The sequence below is a fragment of the Rhipicephalus microplus genome, chromosome 3 (genome assembly GCF_043290135.1).
Source record: "Rhipicephalus microplus isolate Deutch F79 chromosome 3, USDA_Rmic, whole genome shotgun sequence".
NCBI lineage: Eukaryota > Metazoa > Arthropoda > Arachnida > Ixodida > Ixodidae > Rhipicephalus > Rhipicephalus microplus.
In genome coordinates, this window is record NC_134702.1 from 16462461 (window position 1) to 16487437 (window position 24977).

A 24977-nucleotide genomic window follows, 5' to 3' on the forward strand; every position below is an offset into this window, starting at 1 on the left:
CAAGCGTAAGCTTGCGGATACGACCTGTTGAAGCGAGGCACGACAGCATGATGCAGTTGTCTACTAATTCGCATGTAAATACCCAAGTGCGTCGTTGTATGCCTATAAAACACTGATCTCCTCGCTTGTTTGCTTGTCACTGTGTATACTGATTGAACAGCGACCTGACAAACGCACGGCGTAGCGCTAGCCGTGCGTGGCACATTGTCTTATAATTGTGTATAAAGCTCCCGAATTGGCGTTTTTCTGTCTCTTTGTCTGTTTGATGAGCTGATGCTTCACCTGGCACCGTGGTGCAATATTGACGGCCACCCATACACCATCACCACCACACTACTACTACTACTACTACTACTACTACTACTACTACTACTACTACTACTAGCAGTAGTAGTGGTAGTAATAGTTCTTCTTTTACTACTACAGCAGTCGTAGAAGTTGCAGTAGTAGTGGTAGTACTCATATTAGTAGCTACAGTAATATTGGTCGTATGCTAACACCACTTCTAGCGCTGCCACAACTACTATACTATTGGCGTAGCCCAAGAAAAGCTGGCGGTACCCCCCCCCCCCCTTATAGCCTGTAAAAGAACCTGGTTACGCCTTTGTACACATTTCTATTACAGCTGTTACTACCACTGTTATTTTATTTTACACATTATGAAAGGCACAGTTCACGAGACCATTTATTTGTCTTTGAACGTCATAGACGTTGTCGGTTGGTGCCATGTTAAAAAACCGGGCGTTCAAACATGGACGCAATCGGAAAGTCAAAATGTTGACAAACAACTCAGGTGCACAGAGACGGAAAAGAACGTCGGAATAAAAACTGTCTGGGTATGCGTAGATAAATCCTGGGCATGTGCAGATAAGTTTTGTGCCTATCTCATTTTATCGCCACTGAGTGCTTTTTTCAGTCGTTAGTCATTAGATGACGCTCGTGGTGTCTCCCCTTCTCTCTTGTTTCCGTGCTTGCACGCCCAGTCTTTTAACTAGATTACTTTGTGTACAAACTAAGGATCTGATAATCAGTATGACATAGGCGTTTGCAGCCTATCGTATCCACTTCGTGTTCTCCAACGTATCGTGATGTGGCTGGGAAGAGATTACATTGTGCAAGGTACGGCCTCGTAGCAATGCGTTCGTGAACTTCAATAGATAGATACGAGGTAAAATTTCATGTCGCATGCTTCGTCAGTTCCGATTTCTTAACGCCACCAGCGAACGATAGTAAGTGAGAATCAAAGTATATGCGGGCGGAGCTAATCGGCTTCAGTTCGCGCGCGTGCCCAGAGACGGCGCTCCGCATGCTTGACGTCGCTTGACGTCGCTCCATGACGTCGTTCCGAGGGCTAAAGTGCGCGCTCCCTGTAAAGCGCCGCCTGCGCCGCGCAAATCTGTTGGGGGGCGTGGGCGTCTAGCGGCTGCCGTCCATTTATCTGCGTCGAAAGTCGCGACACTTGGTATTTTGCAAAGACGTCAGGAATCGCGCACACGCAGCTTTCAAAGGCGAAAGTCGGTGCTGCTCGTCGGGAAGTAAAAGCGGTGCAAAAAAACCCACGAACACTTGGATTCTCAGTGCGCGTTCGCTCAACGGGGAGACGGCAAGGAGCGCAGAAGGCGTCCGTGAGTAATACTGGATGCTTTACTTTCCATACACGTGACTCGTTCTATTCTCTCTCTTCCCTCGTTCTCCTTTCTTACCCCTTTCCTAATCCCTCCATGTTGGGTAGCCAACCGGATGTCTTTCTGGTTAACCTCCTATACTTCTTCCTTTCTGTCTGCTTCATCTTCATACACGTGACTCAGTTGTTGGGAAAAACAACGCGATATTCGAAGCGATTAGCGGAAACCAGAAAATGAAGGCCCGAGAGAGAAGTAATAGTAGTAGAAATGCCGGGTGCTAATTTGAACTTTTAGTATTCGAAAGGTAAGCTCAGGTTAGTACAATTTGCGCATGCGTGCGTCAGTATCGGCAAAATGCGATCGCATTGACGTATCAGAGAACTGCGTCACGTTTTCGATAAGACAAACTGAAGCGTCTTTAAATGCAACTCGTGCCTCGTTTTTTTTTTTTTTGTGCGAAAAGCGTCAAATGACTCTCGCGCTAACGTGTCACTGCAACTGTCTTATTACCTTGGGATCTCGCTAAACAGGGACTCGCATCTGCAGATAAGGGCTGCAGCGCGAGCACCAAGGTGCTAGAAGAAACGTGAAACGAAAGGCGAGGCAAGGAAAGCAAGGAGGACAACACGAGCAGCGCTTTGCTTTCCTTGCCTCGCCTTTCGTTTCACGTTTCTTCAAGCACCTTCGTGCTCGCGCTGCAGCCCTTATCACCACGAATTCTACCCAACTAGCCCAAATAGCCGTTCTTCTCCAATCGCATCTGCAGTCCACGCGATACGCAGGTAAGCACGTGTTACCTTTGTGTGTGTGTGTTTTTTTTTTTTTCTAAGAACAGTTCACGGTCACACGTGCTCGGCCACCGACACATCACGAAATTCCGTACGCGTACGTCACACCAAAGCGGCATCTCACATACAACGAGCTAAAAAGCATTCCTTTAGAGTCAGACAACTCGACCTGAAACATGTCTTACTGGACGTCATATTAATTGAGTCCTTCCACAGCGACAAGTATTCATAGAACAGAAATGCTACACACTACCATATCGAGATTTTTTTTTGTTCTAATATATATACTGCGGGCTCAAACAGCGTTTGCGGGAGTGGTTACAGAGGTAAAACATTGATTGATATGCGGGGTTTAACGTCCCAAAGCCCCCACGTGATTATGAGAGACGCCGTAGTGCAGGGCTCCAGAAATTTCGATTACCTGGGATTCTTTAACGCGCACCAAAATCTGGCACACGGGCCTACATCATTTTCGCCTCCATCGGAAATGCAGCCGCTGCTGCCGGGATTCGATCCCGCGACCTGCGGGTCAGCAGCCGAGTACCTTAGCCACTAGACCACCGCGGCGGGGTGGTGAGAGGTAAAGCATGAAAGGCAATCATGACTAGAGACACTCTTTGAACTTTTGTAACAAAATACTCGGCAGTATTACAGTTCACAAAATTGTTCTGCTAAAAGAGTGCTGATGGGAAAGATTGAACATTTGCGTGTATTAACGCGGCTTTAAGGTTGCTAACTTTTTTTTTTACCGTGATGAGGTCTCTTTAAGTGTAGGAAAGTGTAAAGTATTAGAATGACAGGTAAAGTTAGAATTGTTTATGGTAATACAGAAGTTCATTACAAGAGATTCCACAATGAACGTTTGCCGGCTATTTAGGCCTGGCTGACCCTGTCTGTTGCAACACCACCACTACCACCACCGATTACAAATTACCTCGTTCGCGTCTTCACCAGCGTGAACTGCAGTAACGGGCCACTAACGATGTAGCAACGTAGATAACCAACACGCTAATAAGGACGGCATTAGCTTGCCGGTCATTCATACCAGCTCGCTTACTTTTTTTCTTCGCATCGTTAAAAAACTCGAATTCAAAATTTTGGACTTAGGAATTTTACGTAAAATTAACATCACTCGTGTCGTTTTTGTTTCGCTCTTTACGTATCGTTGTATACGAGCTCGCAGCAGAATTCACTATGATATGTTTATGCCTCTGGCAAGCCTATTGGACCTCCCCCCCCCCCTCCTTCTTCCAAGGCCATGCCAGTGGTAGCTAGCCTTGTCCAGTATTGCATTACCTCCCGACCGTTCTTTTATCATATCAATATCCTACGCCTCCCCCCCCCCTTTTTTTTAATATTTATTCTGATTAACGACGAAAGCGATGCGCAACTATTATCACCTTTGTTTGAGCATATGTCGACTTTAAGGTGTGGTGAGGTGCACTTCAGTTTTGATCTGCTAGGAATAAATATTCATCTGCCTGTAGTGAATTCAGCCTAGGAGTCTGCACTGTGCATCTAATACTTTTCTTCTGTTAGCGAATGAATCCACCCATGTCTTACCGCTGTCTATTACTATGTCTGTATAGCCATAGTGTGTGGTGTCAACTTTAACAAGCTTTTGCTTGCTGTTCTAAAGAGCACTAGCTTTATTTTAAGTTCGTTGTTGCTGTGAACCGTCAAGTAGTTGCTGATTACCAGTGACATCATACGTATAAGAACGCCCAGTAAGCATTGCTTAACGTAAGTCGTTGCGCTGAAGTCTAGCTTTAGAAAAAAAAAGAAACATTCACCAGAATGTAGTAATAATTTTGTCGTAAACGTGAGGAAAGACTACTTCAATATCATTAGCTTCGCGAGCGTAGTGTAGGCTCTTTTTTACTCTCACAGTCATAGGGCAATCGTAAAGCTCATGTTAAAGACACGGTCCAAGGTTATCTTAGTGGCATGTGGTATGTGCAGTACGGGTTACTACTGTCATAAACATTTACGACGAGCCCTTTGCCTGGCTGTTTCCGCTTTCTGGCGCAATATGTCCACCCTTGTTAAGTGCAACTTCTCCTTCCCTTGAAACTATAGTTTCAAGGGAAGGAGTTTTTTGCACTCAGTATACTGAGGGCAGAAATTACATTACACTACGTGTTTTGTTTTATTATCTACTATTTTATTATTAGCGCAGTATTTGTTTATTCATATACCCTAAAAGCCCATTCAGACATTACATTCGGGGTTTCTATTATACAACTAATTTGTAAATAATATTGTTAATATACGGTGAAAATGGTAAACAATGTAAAATACAGTTCAATGAACTATAGGTGCAAAAAAGGAAAGAAAAAACATGGGTAAAATATGAATGAAAATTCAATAACGGCAAAACTGATATAGTGAGAAATATAAGTACAATAAAAAGTGACATAATGTATATATAACACAAAAAAGAAAGAAAAACAAGTACATACATACGTGTACGCGTGCACATGCACGCACGAACACACACACACACACACACACACACACACACACACACACACACACACAAATAGGCAAGTCATATGTTCAAGAAAATCTTCTGCTTCTTAACAAGAACTGTGTATTGAAAACAACGCATGCGACGTGATATAAACCAATTACTCTTGTGTTACTACGCAATGTACCTTCAATAGAGGCCCATCGCAACGCACTCGCCAATGGTATAACTGCGTATTAAATTGGCCCCGTTCCCGAATGAGGAAACATATAACTCTTGGATTTCGAGTATGGCCTCGAAGGAGCCGTCAGACGCCGTTAAAAGCTGTCACAAACCTTGCAACGCCTCTTTATGATACGGGGACCATTTACAGAATAGAACTGCCAACAGTGAACGCGTACGAGCCTTGATTGAGGTCGATGGAGTACATGGCGCCTTTCCTCATGCTGCACATTATGCTTGGCCATGCTGCCAAACTAATTTGGTCTGTAACTACAACGTATCTAAACGTACACCGGCGACGGTGACAAGACGCCACATTTCTGCTGATGTAACACGTGTGCCGAGGGGTGCTATGCAAGATCGGCGGTGTTTCGCGAAACTCGGAATTTTCCCGAGCTCTGTCGACAATCCCTTATGAACGAGCCATCAGTACGGAAAAGTCAAATTCACACCTCAGCGCGCTGCGTTTCATTGGTTACGATGAAACCAGTCATCGCGTCTAGGACGGTCGACTAAGTTGGGTGGTGTTTTCAAACCAGAAGCATCTTCTTTCATTTGTTGATCTTTCCACTGAGGGCAGAAGTGCACCGATGTAAAAAAAAGTGCCAGAAGCTTTTTTGATATTTTTAGCGGCACAAGGTGTTTAAATTTATTTTAAAGATTTTAGTGCTTGCACTGAGTCTGGTCTAGATTAATCAGCACGGTGGCCTCTGAGGTCAGTACTGGCCGAGCGTCTTACAATATCGCGATCGTAGCTAAACCCGAGGCCACGTGTCAATCATCATGGTCAGCCTGTACATTCTAGTGCGCTGCTCGGCTGGAGCGCGTCGTCTTTGTTGTCATCGACCGCTAGCACGCGAACATTTGCGGCCGGCTAATTAGCTATTTGGCTAGACGGTAGACGTGGCTAGTTAGGCCAGGGCATGGCATGATTAAGCTAATTACGCCATGCCATGGTAGGGTCGAGGTAATTGCGCCACATCCTAAGTGCGCCTGCTGATGAAGCCATGTAAAGCTGGAATCGGGCTAACTAAAGCATGCTAGGTGATGAGCTAACTAGACTACGCTAATGAACGCGACGTGAATCACGAGTACGCTAAGAAAAATTGTGCTAATTATCCCTTACTAATATGATGACAATTACTATCATGCTAATCATGATTACGTTTAATAACTTCATACTGATCATGACATTGCTAATTGTGCCCGAGACAATTTTCTTTTAATCGGAGCCTTATCTATGAAGACAAAACAGCTCAGTGTAATGGTCTTCAAGCCTCAGTCAATTATTACAATCCAAATTAAGACATAGCTGATGTGGTCTTCACTTCAAAGCCGAGCACGCACATGAGTAGACGACCAACTTAAAAAGCTACAAGAAGCTAGGTCATCACGAGCTCCTCTGTGGCTCCAGCCTTGCACAAGCAGTGTAAGCTCACCAAATTATTTATATATATGCAAAGAAGCGGCCGCTAAGCGTTTACTGCATCAAACGCTTGACAGCCACACCAGCATCGTCACAGTCACGAGTTGAACTCGGGCCTTCTCAAAATCAACGAGTTTGTATCCGAGTCTACGCGTCAATCAGTTTGATTGACAGACGCTCGCGGCGAAGATCGGGTACGCCCACCAGGTTTGCTCGTGCCGAGGAGCAGTACTCACGTCAAGCGGCACGATTAATTTATCAGCTTTATCGCGGAGACTATGCACGCATGCATGCAGAAGTAAAAGTGATATCACCATGTTCCATTATTTTGATGTTACCAAAATTGTTTTATTGTGTGTTCTTGCATTGACAATGTATAATGTAGGATTTGGTATTCTATTATGTAATTCTGGTTTTTTTAGATTTTATACATATAATTTTGCTTAAAGAAATGTTAGTTTTAATCTATCTTTACGCTATATTATCTGATAAGATTGGCGGTATTGTTAAATAAATAATTGAATAAATAAGTGAATAAATAAATAAACAAGCTTGCTTTGAGGTTCAGTTTTTGCCTCCATCTTTAAATCGGGCATTGGCGCAAAATCTAGGCAGACTATATTTTGTCTAATATTTACACATTATTTTCGAACTCGTACCTCCTTTCAGACCAGAACATAGCTAACGTCTGAATCATTTTTACATATTTGAGTGCTCTTCAATAGGAGCGTGAAGGCACACAGCAACAAAGTATATGACATACATACACACTTTTTTATTATACTTATTATTATCACTGACGCAGAAAAACCGAGACATATACCATTCCGAAGCAGTCAGCGAAGAACTATGATCTATGAACTTCTTCGGTTGGCGCGCTATCGATGCAGAGCACGCTGAACAATGTCTATGTTTAGCTAGTGTTTCATGCATTCGCCCACATCTGCTTTTGTTTGGCAGCGAATGGGATACGGAGGATAACAATGTACACAAGTGTCTAGTTCATGATAACCCCAAAGAACAAAGCCTCGTTCACTTCCATTCGATGAATTTCGCATGCGTATAGTTCTTCCAGCCGCAAGTTTCCAATCACAATGTTTATCAGTCTACTTGCTAATTGCGGGGGAGGGGTAGCAATCTTAATAAAAAAAACTATGGCCCATACATGGACTTGGTCTATAGGCCACCCCCGGGGAAGACTATACCGTTCTTTTTGATGCTTTTTGTTTTTGTTTTTTTTCTTGAAATCACGGATCGATAGAGAGCGCGTCAAGAGCAACTCTGGCGAGAAATTGATTACCTTGCAAGTGCTGTACCCTCGAAATTCGGTCATCAACATATTTCATTCAAGTGTGAGAGCTACATATTGCTACGTGCCAGTGCACGGAGACGGAGAAGAAAAACATATAGACTGGTGCGAGCTAACCTCTGTGGCTGGCGCTGCTTGCTTAACCAGCTGACAATACATCTGTGACTACCCCTCCGAGTCGGTCTTCTTCTCGTAACATATTTGGTTGTGGTGGAGGTCTCCTCCTCGTAACAATATCACTTAAGCTAATTAGGCACATTTTGATGCACAGTGCGTCACGAAACGTGCAGCTACCGACAAGAAGAACGCTTTTTCTTTTTGTTTTAGTATCACCGATGCGCACAATCCTTCTGTCCGTCCACCGCGGGGATTTGATTGATTAATCATTGGGGTTTAACGTCCCAATGCCACAGCATGATTATGAGAGACGCCGAAGTGGAGGGCTCAGGAAATTTCGACTGTCTAGGGGTTCTTCAACGCGCGCCCGAATCTGAGCACACGGGCCTACAGCGCTTTCGCCTCCATCGACGCTGCGGTGATATAGCGGTTGCGGTACTTCACTGGTGACCCGAGGTTCGGGGGTCCGATCCCGGCCGCGGCTGTCGTATTTCTCCAAAAGCGAAATTCTAGACGACCGCGTACTGCACATATAGTAAACGTACGTTGAAAAACACGTGACAATGAAAATTTTCGGAGTCCTCCACTACACCGCGCCTAATAATGATATAAGTGGTTTTGGGACGTACAACCACGTATATTATTATTAGAATCCCTTGTTTCAGCGTAGTGCTCAGATTTGGGCGCACGTTAAAGAACCCCAGGTGGTCGAAACTTCCGGAGCCCTCCACTACGGCGTCTCTCATAATCATATGGTGGTTTTGGGACGTTAAACCCCACATATCAATCAATAACTTGTTCCAGCATACAATGTCAGTGTATTCATTCATTTACCGAGGTTTTTGACAGGACGCCTCAAGTTGATGGTGCGCGACGATATAGGGGACCTTATTTTCTTCATTTTATTTTACTAAAAGCCACTCTTTCTTTCGAGCAAATGTTAGCAAAATTACATAAGAATATGGCGAGAAAAATTATACAAAAGTGATTTCTCACTAATCTGCACAGTGACCATTTTCATATCGGTTCAAAGTCATTTAAAGGGGTGGCTTTGACAAACCTTGATTCAGATCAACTATAGACACTTAGTTTGATGCCGACAGAGGAAGGCTGCAGTGAACATAGCCCAGATGTTCCTCAAAAGCCCTTGACATGTTCATTCCAAAGGGAGCCCTCGAATTCCACCTTGCCTTCCTATAGTTCGCTGTGCAGCCGGCGGTCTATTTCAGTGGCGGAGAAACAAAAATAGTAGAAAAGTGGGGAAATCGCGTGGCCTATAAATACAGTGAAACAACGCAATCGTGCAATAGACATTACGTTATCTATTGCTTTTGAGGGCACTCAATTAGCCACGATAAAGCTTGTTGCGTGAAGGTGGCTTCTGCGTACAAGTCGCCTTCACTTGGTAAACGGCTGCTATAGCGAACACATTGAAAAAACTCCCTTGATTCGGCTTGCAGTAATTTGTGGGAACACGAATACAAATACCATTGCACGTCTTATTTGCTTAGAAAGACTAATGCAATTACGTCTTTCGGGAGCAGAGATAATCAGGGTGAATAGTGGAAGTGCCTCAGATAGGCTGGCCGACGTTTCGATAGGAGGGTCCTCCTATCGAAACGACGGCCAGCCTATCTGGAGCACTTCCACTGTTCACTTTGATTATCCCTATATACGTGCTTAGGTCTGTCGGCTCCCATCTTGATATTGGATTTCTTTCCGGAGCAATGGCAGGAGCACATTCTGGGAACGACAGCTTGAAAAAACAAGAAGCAAAGCTTACGGCATACATTTATCCTTAAGCATTTTGATTTCCTTTCTGTGTGCAGCGCAAGAGGCGCAGCGATACGTCGGCATTGCGATTATCAGCCTATACACACCTCACGTCGATACGTCTTACGTATCTGTAAACACACGCGGACTTTGGGTTCTGCACCGCGCTGAGCCTCTAACATGGCGGTATATGCACACGACGGCCGACAAACGGCAGCGATTTCGCATAAGGTCTATAGGTTCATAACGCAACGCCTATGCGTATATGGTCCGTCTTTAAACGGGCACCGAGAAACGGTGGAGAGTCCTTAGAATGAGGAGGAAAAGTAAATGAGCGATAGATAAAGAGATGTTGAGGTTAGCCGATGTATAGACCGAACGGATACTCTTTCTGGAGTGAGTGAAAAAAAAATGTAGTTCGACTACAGAAGAAGGTGGGACATCCTCTAAAAGCCCACTTGTCTGCGAACTCAGTGCAGCTGTCTTCAAAGCGCACAACACGTTGCTCACCGTTCTGTCTCACGTGTAGCGCTATCTGAGATATCCTAAAGGGGCCCTGTAACGCTTTACAAGTAGCTATAGATTGTATTCACTTAAAATGCTTATTGCCTCACAAATGCACTGCCACAAAAACTTTTAGAACATTTCCAGTACCAGTGGATTTACAGATTTGTCGCATGCTTAAATTGCATTCTCCCTATATTCTATTGGCTTAATTCACATTAATTTTATAAGCCATTATTTTTGTAAATATTTTGTAGAGAACAGGCAATAAGCTGATTGGCCTCTAATTTTCCAAGACCTTGACGTCTCCTTTTTTATGGATTAAAATAATGTTGGCGTTCTTCCACGATTCTGGTACCCTTCCCGTCAATGACACTTCGTATATAAGGTGACCAGTTTTTTAAGCACAATTTCCCCGCTATCAGCGGGTCGATCAACTGTTACCTTATCCTCACCAGCGGTTTTGCCTCCTTGCATTACTTCTAGGCGCTTTCCTTACTTCCCTTTCGTAACTGGTAAGATGCTGACTTCGTCTGGGCTATCATTGTTTCTCATGGTATTGTCCTGGTTTTTTTGGCTTCTGCACAGCTTCTCTGTAGAATTCCTCCACCATATCAACTATCCTATCAATATTGGTTATGAGATTAGCTTTCTTGTCCCTTAATGCATACGTTCGATTTTAGGGGCGGTCGGTCGTCCCCTGTATGTATGCATGTATGTAGTAACCACCTCACAACATATCGGCGGAGTAAATGATTATGAGTGGGGCGAAGCTTCGGTGGGTTTTATCGGCGAACCGTTAATCATCCGCTGGCCGCGTCCATCCGTCGTCTGTCTGTCTGTTTGACGCACGGACAGATGGACGCATGGGTGGGCCGACGGGCGGACGGACACATAAATGGACGGAAGAACGGACGGACGTACGGATGGTTGTATGGACGCAAGGATGGATGCATGGACGGACGGACGCGCGGGCGGACGCATGGAAGCACGGACGGACTGATGGATGCTTCGCCCCACTCATTGTCATTCACTCCGTGGATATGCTGTGATTTTTTTTTCTTTTTTGCTTATGCACAAGTTAGCCTTCGCAGCTTTTAAGCTTCAGCCGCTTTTTAGAGCCTGCTCGATTCTCTCCATGTTATACCTTCTGATGTCGGCTACCTTGCGCCTATTGATTAACTTCGAAAGCTCCACCAGCTCTGTATTGTCGGTTGCATTTGAGGCTTTGATAGTTTGTCGTCTTTTGATAAGATTGTTTGTCTCCTCAGATAGTTTGCTAGTGTCTTGTCTAGTGACAGTACCTCCGACTTCCATTGCACACTCTTTGGTGATACTAGCAGGATTATCATGCGCGTGTCATCGCTAACATCGGTTACCTTGTTTAGAGCCTCGAATATATTTTGAAGCGAAACTCTGCATTCCTGTACCTTCCTTCTCACCACGAGCTCATTATTTGGCTTCGACTGTGCTAATTTCTTCTACATCTTACAGAAGTACTTTTTTATAATAAAAATGTGCACTAAACGCGGTATCTTAATGTCGAACCGTGCGTTTAAAAATGTTTAAAAATTTCGAGTACTTCGTACCCAACTATGGGAGAGCCTTGAGCTATCCCTAAAAAACGATGAAGGCGAGCCGAACCGACGGTGAGCAAAGAGTGGTTCACAGAGACAAAGAAGGCCTTCCTCGACCACTGTACATCATTCCAGACGCTTTTATCTAGACAAGGGAGGACTGTGCTTCCTGGAAACGTCTTTCCCTAATTTCTGGTTTTCTCTCAGTGGTGCATTATGAAGTGCAGATAATTTCATTGACACTGCATGTGTTTTCATCTTTATTGCTTGGCCAATGCCACCGTGGCTATTTGTGCTTATCATAATGTATCCCCGCAGTGACTCTATTTACAGCAATTCTTTTTGTAAGGTTGAAATGATTTTTTTATTCGAAAGACTGCCCTTTGGCATAACCAGCATAGATTTTTCGATTGAACATTGAAGCTATTATGTAGTATCACTTAAATGCAGAGCTGCCAGCTCCGCTTATTTAAGCAGACTTGGGCTTTTTAGAGGCAAAGCTGCTTGAGTCGTGGGTCGTTCCCTACTCTGTAGTCGTAGTAGTCACCTCTAGTTTGAGTTGCTCAATAGATGGCGCCATGTGTATATGTCTTTTAGGGTTGCTCGATACGCGCACCCCTTCTACCGCTTTAAAGAGTAGAGACAACCGCGTCGTCGGCTACGGAGTCCGCCATTACGATGCCACCTCCGCAAGCCGCCTATAGTCGCGACGTCCAGCCAATAAGTGTTGCGCGGCTGCATACAGAGTTTGTTGCGTCGAAACATGTGGTGCTCAAACAACATGAAAGAAATACAAAGTTTTACATCGGGAGTGTGACGGTCTTAGATATCGAGTCTCTAGTCTTCATTTTTAAAGAGGCATTAGCAGCTGGATTTGCTCGCAGCAGAAAAATACCGTCGACGTAAGCCGTGGTAACACCTTCAATTAGCGTCTTTTGAACTAGTCGCTAACTATTTAGATAGGTGGTGAAACACCCACCACACCTGAGTCACATGAGCTTTCAATGTGTCTGTGTGCTGTGTGCATTCCACAAAAGTGTAAAAATAGGGCCATTTGCCAGCTGGCTGAAAAAAAAAAGAATAAGGTATACGTGCTGTCGAGAGAAAAGAGAAAAATCACAGCATATTCACGGAGTGAACGATGATGTGTGGGGCGAAGCGTTAATACATGCATCCGTCCGTGCTTCTATTCATGCATTCATACGTCCGTACGTTCATTCATACGTCCGTCCATCCAGCATATCCACGGAGCACAGCATGGCACGGACGGACGAACGCTTCATTCCACACATCATCATTCATGATGAGTGGGGCAAAGCATACGTCCGTCCGTTTGTTTCTGCTTCCGTGCATCCGTGCATCTGTCTGTCTGCGCATCCATCTGCCTGTCACTCACACTAGCGCAACATACTGAGTGAGTCATACAACTTGGTCGTTACGAACCGGTCACAGACATGCATGGACAAACCCCCGGCTTTAGAAGCTTTGCCCCTAAAACTGTGAAGGTGTACCATAATGCCATATATTGTTTTTGAATTATTCAATAGCTACCTCATTTACGGACCACACCATGCAACGCACAGTATATTGTACGCTGTTTTTATCTCTTATACCTTACCGAAAACCGCAGATTGGCAAAACATTGTTGAGAACATATCATACTATTTGGTGATCAACATGTGGCTTTTATGGCATTAAATCATTGCTCGCACGCAGACATTGGGAGTCGAACCAAGTTTAGCGTGTTTTCTACGGGAATATATTGTAAATTAGCAATTTTAAAGCGTTCATTGATATCTATAAAATGAAGCGACCACACGGCTTTACAACAATGACCAAGCAAATTGCATTCTTTATACAGCAATTTCAGATGCCACAGCTTTATTTGGGCGATAATATTACTATACTTCAAAAACAAGCGTTGTAACTCACTGCAAGTTAACCACAGCGCATGACTTGCTTCCACTTCCACTGGTTCTCGTTGTTTCGAGCTGGCGCAGGTGAATGCGCAGCTTTACTCGTGCATAACTTCATATCAACATTTTTTCCAAAGAACCCCAGTGTTGCTGACATTCCTGTACTCTGCACTTTTGTTTGAATTATCAGTTACAGCTTTGAGAGGGGACATCAGGCTGGACAGGTTGTCTGCTCAGGATGTGATTCCTTTCAAGTCCTCTTCACAAGATATGAGCGAACTCATAACCTGACCGCTTGGATAACGCAAGTTCTTGCCATCCTGAACGTACTGCTTCAGTGCAGTTAAATATGTGTGTTCATGGCTCACCTAGCCCGTCAGTGCAGCCCTGCACTACCCGCAATCCATTTTCTTCAAGGTTCCTTACACAATAAATCCACCTATATGGTGCAAAATGTTGCATGCTATTGAAGTCAACGCTTCAACAAAGTGATTTCCCCCATCATCAATCTTCAGCATCTACACGAAACTCTATTTTCCCTTGGGCATTCATGGCAACCAGGTACTGTGAGTCATCATTTTCACAACTATAGTTCGCCGGCATGTGCAAGAACTGGCTGACGCATACAAGCTTTAAAGTGCATTTCATACCTTAAACGTTGGGAACGGGCGCACGGACAGACGCACAGACGGACCGATGCACGGACAAACGCAGGGACGGACGAATGAACGGATGAACAGACGCGCGAATGGAATCATGGATGGAGAGACGCACAGACAAATGGATGCATGGACGCACGAACTAACGCATGGACGGATGAACGGACGGACGGATGGACGTGAGCACGGATGGACTTATGGACGCTTCGCCCCACTCATCATCATTCACTGCGTGGATATGCTGTGATACCGTTTTAATTGACATGCAATGCAATGCAACTGGCTACTTTGACTACGATGACATGCGACATACGACCTACAGCGTAAAGGGCTTTGCCCCTTAAAAGAAATAGTTGAAGTCGCTGGCAGCAACAAGTGCACAACGTAGGCGCACATCTTTGCACAATTGCAGCGTGTGTGCAAGAAGCGATTGAGAACGCATTTTGTGCGACTCAAACTGAAGGAGTTAAGTACGGATGTACACAGCATGCAAATGAACGTGTATTGCACTCGGTGCACTGGTGATCGCAGTTAAGCCCGATCGGAATCAAATTTCTCAACAGTGATTGGCGCCGTTCTGCAGCTGGTGCAAGAGAGTCAATCTCATCAAGCTTTATCGCGATTGAAAGCGCCCGTGTGACAGCGCTTTAAGTTATAACTCTCGAAATGCTGAAATGGCATAAATTACGCTGCGCAATCACGAACGGTTCATGGGATTCCACTTCTCGCGCTTGATCTTTACAAGCCACAAAAGTCGCCTTTTCAGATATTTCGGGAATCAGAACACCCTGTCGCCATTTCATGAGTTGTTTCGCAACACCCAGGAATTTTCGTCCATGAAAGCGCCCCGCACGCGTCTCACTCAACCAGCCACGACGAGACGGGTGGAGCGGAAAGGCGGAAGGGGGCGCGCGCATCGAGGAACCCTGTCTTTGGGAATAATATAAGTAAACGGCGTTAGTGGTATTCACAGTAAACTACGGAGTTAATGATGATGAGTGGTGGCGAAATATCCCTCCGTCTGTGTGTTCATCCGTCCTTGCTTCCGTTCATCCATCCGTCCGTGCTCCTGTCCCTTCCTCCGTCTGTCTGTCTGTCCATGCTTCCGTCCGTCCGCCTGTCCGTCCATCCGTGATTTCGTCCGTCCGCCTGTCCGTCCATCCGTGATTTCGTCCATCCACCGGTGCGTCCGTCTGTCTCTCTGTCCGTGCTTCCGTCCATCCGTGTGACCGTCCGTCCAAGAGTCTGTTCATGCGTCTGTCCCTCGGTTCGTGCATCCGTGCTTCTGCCCATACGTCCATGCGTTCGTTCGTTCGTCCGTCCGTCCGTGCTTCCATTCGTCCTTCCGTCCATCCGTCCGTTCGTGTTTCCGTCTATCCGTCTGTGCGACCGTCCATGCGTCCTTCTGTCCGTCCATGCTTTCGTCCGTACATGCGTCCGAACGGAAGTTTCGCCACACTCATCACTATTCACTCCACGGATATGCAGTGATGTTTTTAAATGCGAAGCATCTTAAGAGCATGCTTGATCGAGTGGTGTCCGCACTCTACTGCGCTTTCTCTCCCCCTCTTTCTCCTTTCCTACGCCCCCACCTCTCTCGGCTTGCAACGCTGACGCAGGCAGCATCTGCTAGTCTACGCTTTCTAACCCTCTCTCTGATAGGCATCCTTTTGCGAGGCGTTCACACCGCTATCGCGCATACCCGTCCCCTCTCCCTACCTTTCCTGTATTCCAAATTTGGTGTTACGTGATGCCAATGGATGACAAAGGTATATAACTGGTGCAAACATAATCATGACATGAAAGTCATGTACGGTCTAATTTACCTCCACCTCGTAACGTTGTGCTAATTTTAAAGTGAAATATCAACCTTTCTCATTAGGGCTTCGCATATAATCGATTCCCACTGCGTGACATCTGCCCATTTTTATTTTTTTTTCCTTTCCATATACAGCTTTCGATGTCGAAACCGACTTGTCGCGCTGCACAACCGCCCACTGGCCACCCGTATACGTATATAGGCACTGGTTTTGACACCCAAGCTAGTGCCGGAGGGAGATTTATCCTGTGCGTTATTCAACAATAAAATTCTCAGCGCGCGTGGTAACCAAAAGCGGTTTATTAGCACTGACAGTTGGGCGAGTTGGTGTTGGTTTGTAGTCATGAACGGCGAAAGAAAATACACGGGACACGGATAAAGAAACCACAATGACACGGCCGCCAGACTTGCAAGTCCGGCTCCCATGTCTCCGTGGTTTCTTCATCTGTGTCCCGTGTGTATTCTTCCTCTTTCAATCCTCCTCCTCCTCCTTGTGCCGTTCATAGCTATGAACCGAAAGTGGACTGTAGACTCTGCGTCCTATCGGAGTCTTCAGCATCTGATTGCCTATTAACAGAAATTGGCATGTTCCAGTAGGAAACAGTGGTCCAACACCGCGTTCTTTGCGCCTCCCTATGTTTCTCTCCTGCGCAACGCCGCCATGAGCGCCAACGTGAACGCCGAGCGTAAGCGTAAGCGCTCGCTGCTTCGCATCTGCACATGGTTTGCTTCGGAGGGAATTGGTGTAATTTTTTTTTTTTTGCTTTGTAGAGTTCACTTTAGTATTTTCTAACCGCGGTTTGTTTGCTTATTTGCTCATCAGAAAATATAGTTTATATGTGCCGAGGTAAATGCTCATCACATTCACTAAAGTGCGTTTGTCGTACGCTTTGAGTGGTTGACTGTGGGAGTGAAACTTACATTGGGAGAATAAACAAGTAATGTTAACCATGCGTCGACAAACGTGCATTCAATCGCCGGTGCAGACAATGCTAAAGCTACATAAAGCTACACTAGAGGCAATGTTAAAAAAATAAAACGCGCTTTTGTTCATCTATAGTTGAGCATAATTTCACAATACTAAATCATTAACGTGATTTTCTTCAACATCCCTTCATATTTCAGGGCTTTCTTCAATTTTTGTCTATAGACAGGATGTTAAGTAAATGTTGGCCCATGCAATAATAGGGCGCAGGCCGGTCCTTATCTTTTAGAGGAGTCTAACATGGAGCGCTAGAGTCGAAGTTCATAATTCACCGCGCACAAGATGCACTAACACCCTACTTCGCGAGAACCGGAATACATTTAAAAATTCTTTTTCCCTCGTACTATAACTGAATGGAAATGTGTAATCAAATCGACACCAAAATGCTGATTATTATTTATTTGTTTGTATAGCGTTTTGCAAAAAGTATTGACTTTATTTCTGTATTAGTGATCTTGTTTCATTTATCCTTTTTGTTTTCGAAACTGCATGTTCACTGTTGTACCATTTTATTTGCCCTCCCGGCTTGGACTACGTGTCCGCCGTATTTGATAAATAAATAATAAATATATTCCAAGGACACAGAAAATTCATAGAATTTCCGCTTTTGTCGGGCTTCTTCGCGAAATGGCGTGTTTCTTTTGTTTTGTCGTTTTTGTATGATGCTAATTTGCTTGTTAGATTAGTAGCATCTGGTGGTCAAGCAGAAAAGCAATAAGGCAAGCGATTTTTTTCCGTTTCATGTGACATCTCAATTTTTTCAGTCATTTGCCTCAACAAATTCTATTGACATGCTTTTTGTCCTACCCCCTCAACTTTCTGCATCTCACCGCATTTTGCACTATCTTCAGAATAAGCCAAGCTCCGATCAAGCGACGACATCATGCGATGACGTGATGCGAGAGTTCGCTCTTATAGCGTAAATCACACGACACAACAACGCGGATTTTTGCAGCGTTCGTGTTCAAGCCACAGTATGATTGACACCAAATTCTTCACCTCGCGTGGCACATAAGACATTCGCCTTAATGATATTTATGACCGTGAGTTATCGTGGGCTGACGTGACAACATACTTTCCACGTTGTCCATAAAGCGGTTTAAAAAGCGATCACATCCGCTTGACCTCAGAAAGCGTGCAACGTCATTTAGCAAGAGTTTTGTAACAGTATACGGACCCCGATTTCATAGTTCAATGGGTACAACCACTTAAGGCCCCGCCGCCAAGTTCCAGTGGCTAAGGTCAGTGGTCCAGGGCTGCTGACCCGCAGGTCGCGGGTTCAAATCCCGGCTGCGGCGGCTGCATTTCCGATGGAGGCGGAAATGTTTTAGGCCCGTGTGCTCAGATTTGGGTGCACGTTAAAGAACCCCAGGTGGTCGAAATTTCCGGAGCCCTCCACTACGGCGTCTCTCATAATCATATGGTGGTTTTGGGACGTTAAACCCCACAAATCAATCAAAACAACCACTTAAGAAGGCGTCCTGCGTCGTAGTTATTGTACGCCAGTATCGGTTATCGGTCTGCGAGCGTGGCGATAATACTCCTGTGTGACAAAAAGTCGAGGGTTCCCATTGTCGTGCTTTTAAGAGCGCGCTCATTGTTTTCTGCAGGACGGTAAGCTGAAGTATATATTGTCCTGTACCTCCTTTCGTGTTATTGATGTAAAAATTAGTAGTTACGTTTCTATATAACTAACGATTGTATAACTGGTACCGCACAACAAAAATTGTTTGAAGTTTGACAATTGTGAGACGCGCTGCGCCTTCTTTACGTACATTTACGATAATGTCGAGTGGAATAGTGAAGGGCAGCTCCGGGTTTACTCCCCCCCCCCCCCTCTTCGCTTTAATGGAAACGTACCGTGTATACCATCGACTTTATGTAGACAACACGTTAGCGTATTCCTTGCCCGAGAAGATGCGACTGCCTTACGTCGAGTGGCTAGCGATACAATTTACGTTGCCTGTGTTCTGCAAAAACAGATTTGTTCGTGCAATTTTCTTGGCGGTACAGCTGCGCGGCCCTTGAGTGAGAAACTACGGTGAAACTGTGGTGTGCTTTCCTTGCAAGGACGCGCCAACATCGGGCAAGGTGTCCGTGGTGAACAGAACGTTAAGTCGACCCATGCGCTGCTTCGCATGCTACTCATCGTTCTTTTTAGTGGGACGTGGTGTGATTTAATTGGCCACGCTGCTTGAGCTTGTAGCTGCGCCACCCTCTCGGCATGCGGCAAAGCAACGTTTGTTCGATGCACGACACATTAGCGCTGTTAGACTTTCTGAAGACCACTCGCCTAAAGGGGGCCCTGAAACACTAATTTTAGTAACCATGGAAAAAATTCATCAGAAAGGCGTATTGCCTCACAAATTGAACACCACAAAATTTTTAAGAATTCGTTCAGTACGAGCGGAGTTACAAAGATTTGTCACACGCTGCAATCGCATTCTCTCGTCTCTCGTCCCGACGAAAGCGTTGGAGGCTAAGCAAGGAGGGATGGGAGGGGCAAACAAAAAACGTAATGCGTGCCTCGTGACCTTGAGCACTTTTTTTTCTTCGAATACGCTGCTTTTTCGGTGCGATCACGCGCGCACGCGTGGATAAGTGACGGCCTCTCGCGGCGATCTCTATAACAACCGAGCATGCCATGTTCGAATAAGCCAATGGATGACAGATGGGCTTACTACGAGTGATTTTTGGGCTTATTCCGTGATCTGTCGAGAGAAGAGAAAGCAATTTTTAGTTGACTTTGATAATTTATTGTGAACTCCAGGCCGTGAGCTGCACTATAATATTTGGCTCACGTATTGTCGGGAGTCTCTACTACAGATCGGCAGCGTTTTTTAACTATGCTCAAAATGTGTTCCAGGGCCCCTTTAATGAAACTTTACGTGTGAATTGCGTGTTCGCAACTACACAATTGTGATCCTTAAAAATATCGTTGCCATCACTCGACACCAGCAGTTTCGAGCTAACGTGATAAAACAGGCTAACATGTACGGGAAGCATATATATTATATGAAACTCTATGACGGTAACATGGCGTGGCAGTGTCGCATGCACGTGTCATAATTCAGGCGATCGAAACGGGAAGATAATTAAATATTGCTATCTCTTTGTGTCTATGCACGTATTGCCATGTGCTGCCGATAGTGGAGACAAAGACGTAGTCAAGCCGATTTGTGGATTTTTTTTACCTGTGCCTTTGTCATCCGTACTTTGTATGAATTCAGGCTACGTTCAAGCTCGAATTCAAATTCAACGAAAATACCTGCTGCATAACAATGAGGAAGGCTTCAATAACACTGGACTGATAGCTTTGCGTATCACGAAAGCGAAAAGCCTTTCCTGGTGAAGAATATATAGGCAGTGGTGATGGGTACGTCACTCGCTATTTGAGATGCCGCTCAACTGGAATAGAACTCGTGTCTTTCAGGTCAGTATCCGAGTACGGTGATGACTGTGCCACTGCTATACGGGTGCGTTTTAGTACAGTTCGTCCACGGGCTTTTGTTCGGAAAACACACTTAGTAAAACGGTGGCGCAGTGCAATACGATTGATTGATTGATATGTGGGGTTTGACGTCCCAAAACCACCGTATGGTTATGAGAGACGCCGTAGGTGGAGGGCTCCGGAGATTTCGACCTCCTGGTGTTCTTAAACGTGCACCCAAATCTGAGCACACGGGCCTACAACATTTCCGCCGCCATCGGAAATGGAGCCACCGCAGCCGGGATTCGATACCGCGACCTGCGGGTCAGCAGCCGAGTACCTTAGCCACTAGACCATCGCTGCGGGGCGCAGTGCAAAACGAGACTTAAGAAAAAGAAAAGTGGGAATTGCACGTTTCCCGTAGTGTCCATAAACCGAAAACGTCCTTTCGTGCTCGGCAATATACAATTTTATTGGGCCATATAGTTGTCTCACCACAGCAACCCCGTTTTCATTGCTCAACATACACGGCCACTTCCGAAGCTGCTTTGGGAGATAGAATTATTGTCTTTCGCGTTTTATGTCGTCGTCTACACGCAGTGATAGTCATCCGTGCACGACAAAACTTTCAGTGCTCCTATATGGTTGGGCTGGAAGGATATTTTACTCGCCTCCGTGGTCCAGTGGTTATATTGCTCGACTGATGACCAGAAGGTCTCGGGATAAAATCCCTGCAGTGCGCCGCGGCAGCACCTCATTGTAGGCGGCATGCTAGAAGCCCGTGTGCTTTTATTTAGGTGCACGTTAAGGGACTATTGGAGGTGGAAATTCTTGGAGGTCTCCACTATATAGCGTGTCCCATAATCTTATGAAGGCTTCTGGACTTAACATTCCAACAATCATTGTTATAGTTGGAACGAAAGCGCGCCGTCATTCTTTCGTTTTTCGATAAACCAGCTTCGTCACCTAGTTACAAAAAGAAATGTCTTCGCCTTTCTTTTAGATAAATTCGTAGATATTTTCGTCAACCTCCCGTTTAATTCACATAAAAAACAGCGCCAATAACGAGAGACTAGAAAAAGAAGGAGACAGACAGCGGCACTGAACTTACAACAAGATTTATTTGCCAGAACCGCACAATATATACTTGGTCAGTATCTAACAAAAAAAGAAAATACAATTCGATTGCGCTATCATTAAAAGAAATAGATTTCCTTCGGCATGTTAGCACACGTGCTGCTCATGGTGCGTTGTGAGGATGACTATGTGGTTGTTAGGTGGATTCTGTTTTGTTTGTTCTGTATTTTCTTTTTTTGTTAGATACTGACCAAGTATATATTGTGCGGTTCTGGCAAATAAATCTTGTTGTAAGTTCAGTGCCGCTGTCTGTCTCCTTCTTTTTCTAGTCTTTCGTTATTGGCGCTGTTTTTTATGTGAATCATGTCGTACCAACTCGCCCAAACAACCACGTTAGCTCCCGTTTAAGTTAAGCCTCACCGGTGGGGAGGGGGAGTGATTTTTGAAAGAGATAAAAGGAGATAAAAGTTAGAGCCCCGTAACTTTCTGCATCATAGTGCGACACCTCCACAGTGACTCAAAAGGGAGGGGGGTAAGGAGGGATTAAAAGGGATAGGGAGGTATAAAAGGGATAGAGATAGAGATAAGGGCAGGGACAGAGAGACCCACACACAGAAACAAGGAGATCGGAAAGATGGACACGGTCGCAAGGGTCCGAGGACAAGGCACCACTCGGCGAGAGCTCTTGTCGGCGTCAGGAGATGGCGTAGGGCGAGCCCAGTCGGCCAGAGCTACGCTGTCGTCGGAGATCGCGGGGGCACAACCGGTCCGCACGAAATCCAGCGAGATAGTCCGGCGGGTGACTGCTGCACTTCCCAAAAAATCTGTTTCCGGATGCTTTTCGCTAGTGGGCACGAGGGAGGGTGGACTAACTTGCTCGTTTCAAGCGCACGTCAGACGACTGTAACCTCCGCTGTTTACGGCGTCCGTTGTTCTACGTCCCACAGATACCGTTCTCTCAGCAGTATAAAAGGCACGTGCCTTCCGTGTACGACGTGTGACATGTGATCGTCACGCACGCTCAGACCAGTGTTACCCGGTTCACGCTCGCTACGTCGTCGTCGGAGGTAGATTAGAGCTATTGAGAGAGCGCGTAACGGCTTCATTGATAAGCTCCGTGTGACCACGAATTTCCCGTCGAGACACGCGCGCCATACAAAGCGGCAGTAGCGATAGTGTTATGAAGCGTTTCAGTTTTGCACGGTCATCTGTAGTTGGTTACAACGTATGAGCAAAAATGTTGGCTCCGCACCGGATTCCGGCGCACCTGCACTTCGCCTGTGAAAGACCAATGCGCTATAATTGGTGTCCTCTCTAACCGTAAGTAAGTTTTATTTCTGGGTTAATGTAAACAGTACGCATATTTTACGTTAAAGGTTCGTCATTACTACCTAAAGCAACACATTTGGCTCAGCAGTGATGTTTGAATCCCCGATGAAATTAACTAGAGACTTCAAGTTTTTGACCAAATCCCGGTGACGAATACATGTGTCTGCCTAAAGATGTGTAACAAATCATATAGGCATTGACGATCAGAGTTTACTTCCAAGTCGACAACACGCTGCGGATTTCGTAGTGCGGCTTCGGACAATGAGGCCCACGAGACGGCTCTAAGTTCTCCCATAGTAGAGTACCCTGTACTCTAAATCGTTACCCACTCTTTTAATCCCCCCCCCCTTTCGTCCAATAGTTACGCCCTTCCTAGCTGCTTATGGCTTGACGAGTTAATCTCTTGTATAATTTCCCTGGCGTGTGCTTTGACTAGGATCATAGCGAAAGATGCTGGTATTCTCGAAAACCTAAAAATGCACGTCGCCTGTTCGGAAATATTGCGTCGACGTGTAAGGACATCATCTATTGAAGTAAGCTTGAGCTAAAAAATTCAGATGTTCCGTGATCTACGAGGCTGAAGAATTGAAGTGCTTATACACCTCCAACAACGCTTGTACTCCAGGGTTAGCTCAACTGAATACGCTTTCGACACCACGCATCTGTACACTCCGAAAGCAATGTTTTTTCGATCAGAACAGAAACATATCGGGTGTAAATCGCGCACTAACGAAATATATATCCCAAAAACAATTCATATGCGACAACTTAACTATTACTGGGGGCCAGTCGTTGTACTTCTTGCGGTCAAAATGTAACACACCGTAAAAAGAACAGATCATTGTTTAGTGTATATATGCCGTATATCGAATACAAGTTATGATGCATAAATAGCCATAGCTCATTTTGTTTTGAAATCAATTTTGTTATGTCTTATTTGGGTGGTCGAATACTGCTAGGTATTTCCAAGGCATCTCTTCAAGCCTAGAAAAAATTTTCGCAGCACTCTCAAGAGCCTTCGTATCAGCAAAATCATATCAGAGGGAATTCCCGACGTGTATACTGTTTCACACAGATTTGTGTTGCAGTGAAAGAGCTGTGCAATTCGATGACGGCTCCTATCAGCAAAAACACACGAGCAGCCGGTATATCTCTTCTGTAACGCTTCTGCAATGACGAATGCCGGGATGTGAAATAGCTTGAAAAAATGGGGAAAGAAAGGATCTCGGAAATACAGAGACAATTACATCGATTACAAAGAAGGGAAACAACAGAGGAACAATTCCGACGCAATTATTGGTTCATCAATGTGGTCCTACAAAGTAAATTTTAATTAAGTTATAAAGCACAAAACAAAAATTACGCAAAAAAGTTTGCAGTCGTGTGTGCGAGCGTTCAGAGGAAGAGAGATAAGTATTTAATTGCAGAAATGAAAGGAGGTCAGATTGATTATAAAGGCTGCACTGATCTGCTGCTCTGCGCTGGTGTACGGGGAGAGTACAGAAAAAGAGAGGTGAAAACAGTGAAAGATGAGTGCTGTGCAAAACTGCCACAGATCGCTAAATGACTCGGAAACTCTGGCGAACTAAGTAATCCCCCCTGTGTAATTTCCTGTCCAGCATTTCATCTGTATTTGGTTTCGTTTTTTCTTAGTTATAAACTGAATTTACTCTTGTTTATATTGCTGATCCAGAATACTTTAAAGGCCTTCCAATGTACTGCGTCAGGGAAGCATCAAAACATTATGTTCATGAAGTTTAGACTAATTAAAATCATACAAACAATCTTAGCACAAAAAAACATGCCCATAATTATACAAAGTCTAACAGTTACAGTGGTAAAGAAGATGCTATGGAAATTAGATACAGGAGATGAAACATGTGATGTAGTGTTTATAAAACAATATGCTGCAAAATAAGTCAAATTTTTAAAAAGGCTTTGAGTATTCAAG

The 24977-nt window shown here is 44.9% G+C and overlaps 1 protein-coding gene across 1 annotated transcript in view; it reads left to right on the forward strand.

Moving 5' to 3' along the window:
- LOC119163757 (uncharacterized) overlaps positions 1 to 24977 on the forward strand; it is a 105291-nt gene that overhangs the window by 38412 nt on the left and 41902 nt on the right. The window contains exon 14 of the mRNA XM_037415827.2: positions 1374 to 1625. Coding sequence (XP_037271724.2) covers positions 1374 to 1625 — 252 coding nt within the window. The remainder of the gene's footprint in view (positions 1 to 1373; positions 1626 to 24977) is intronic.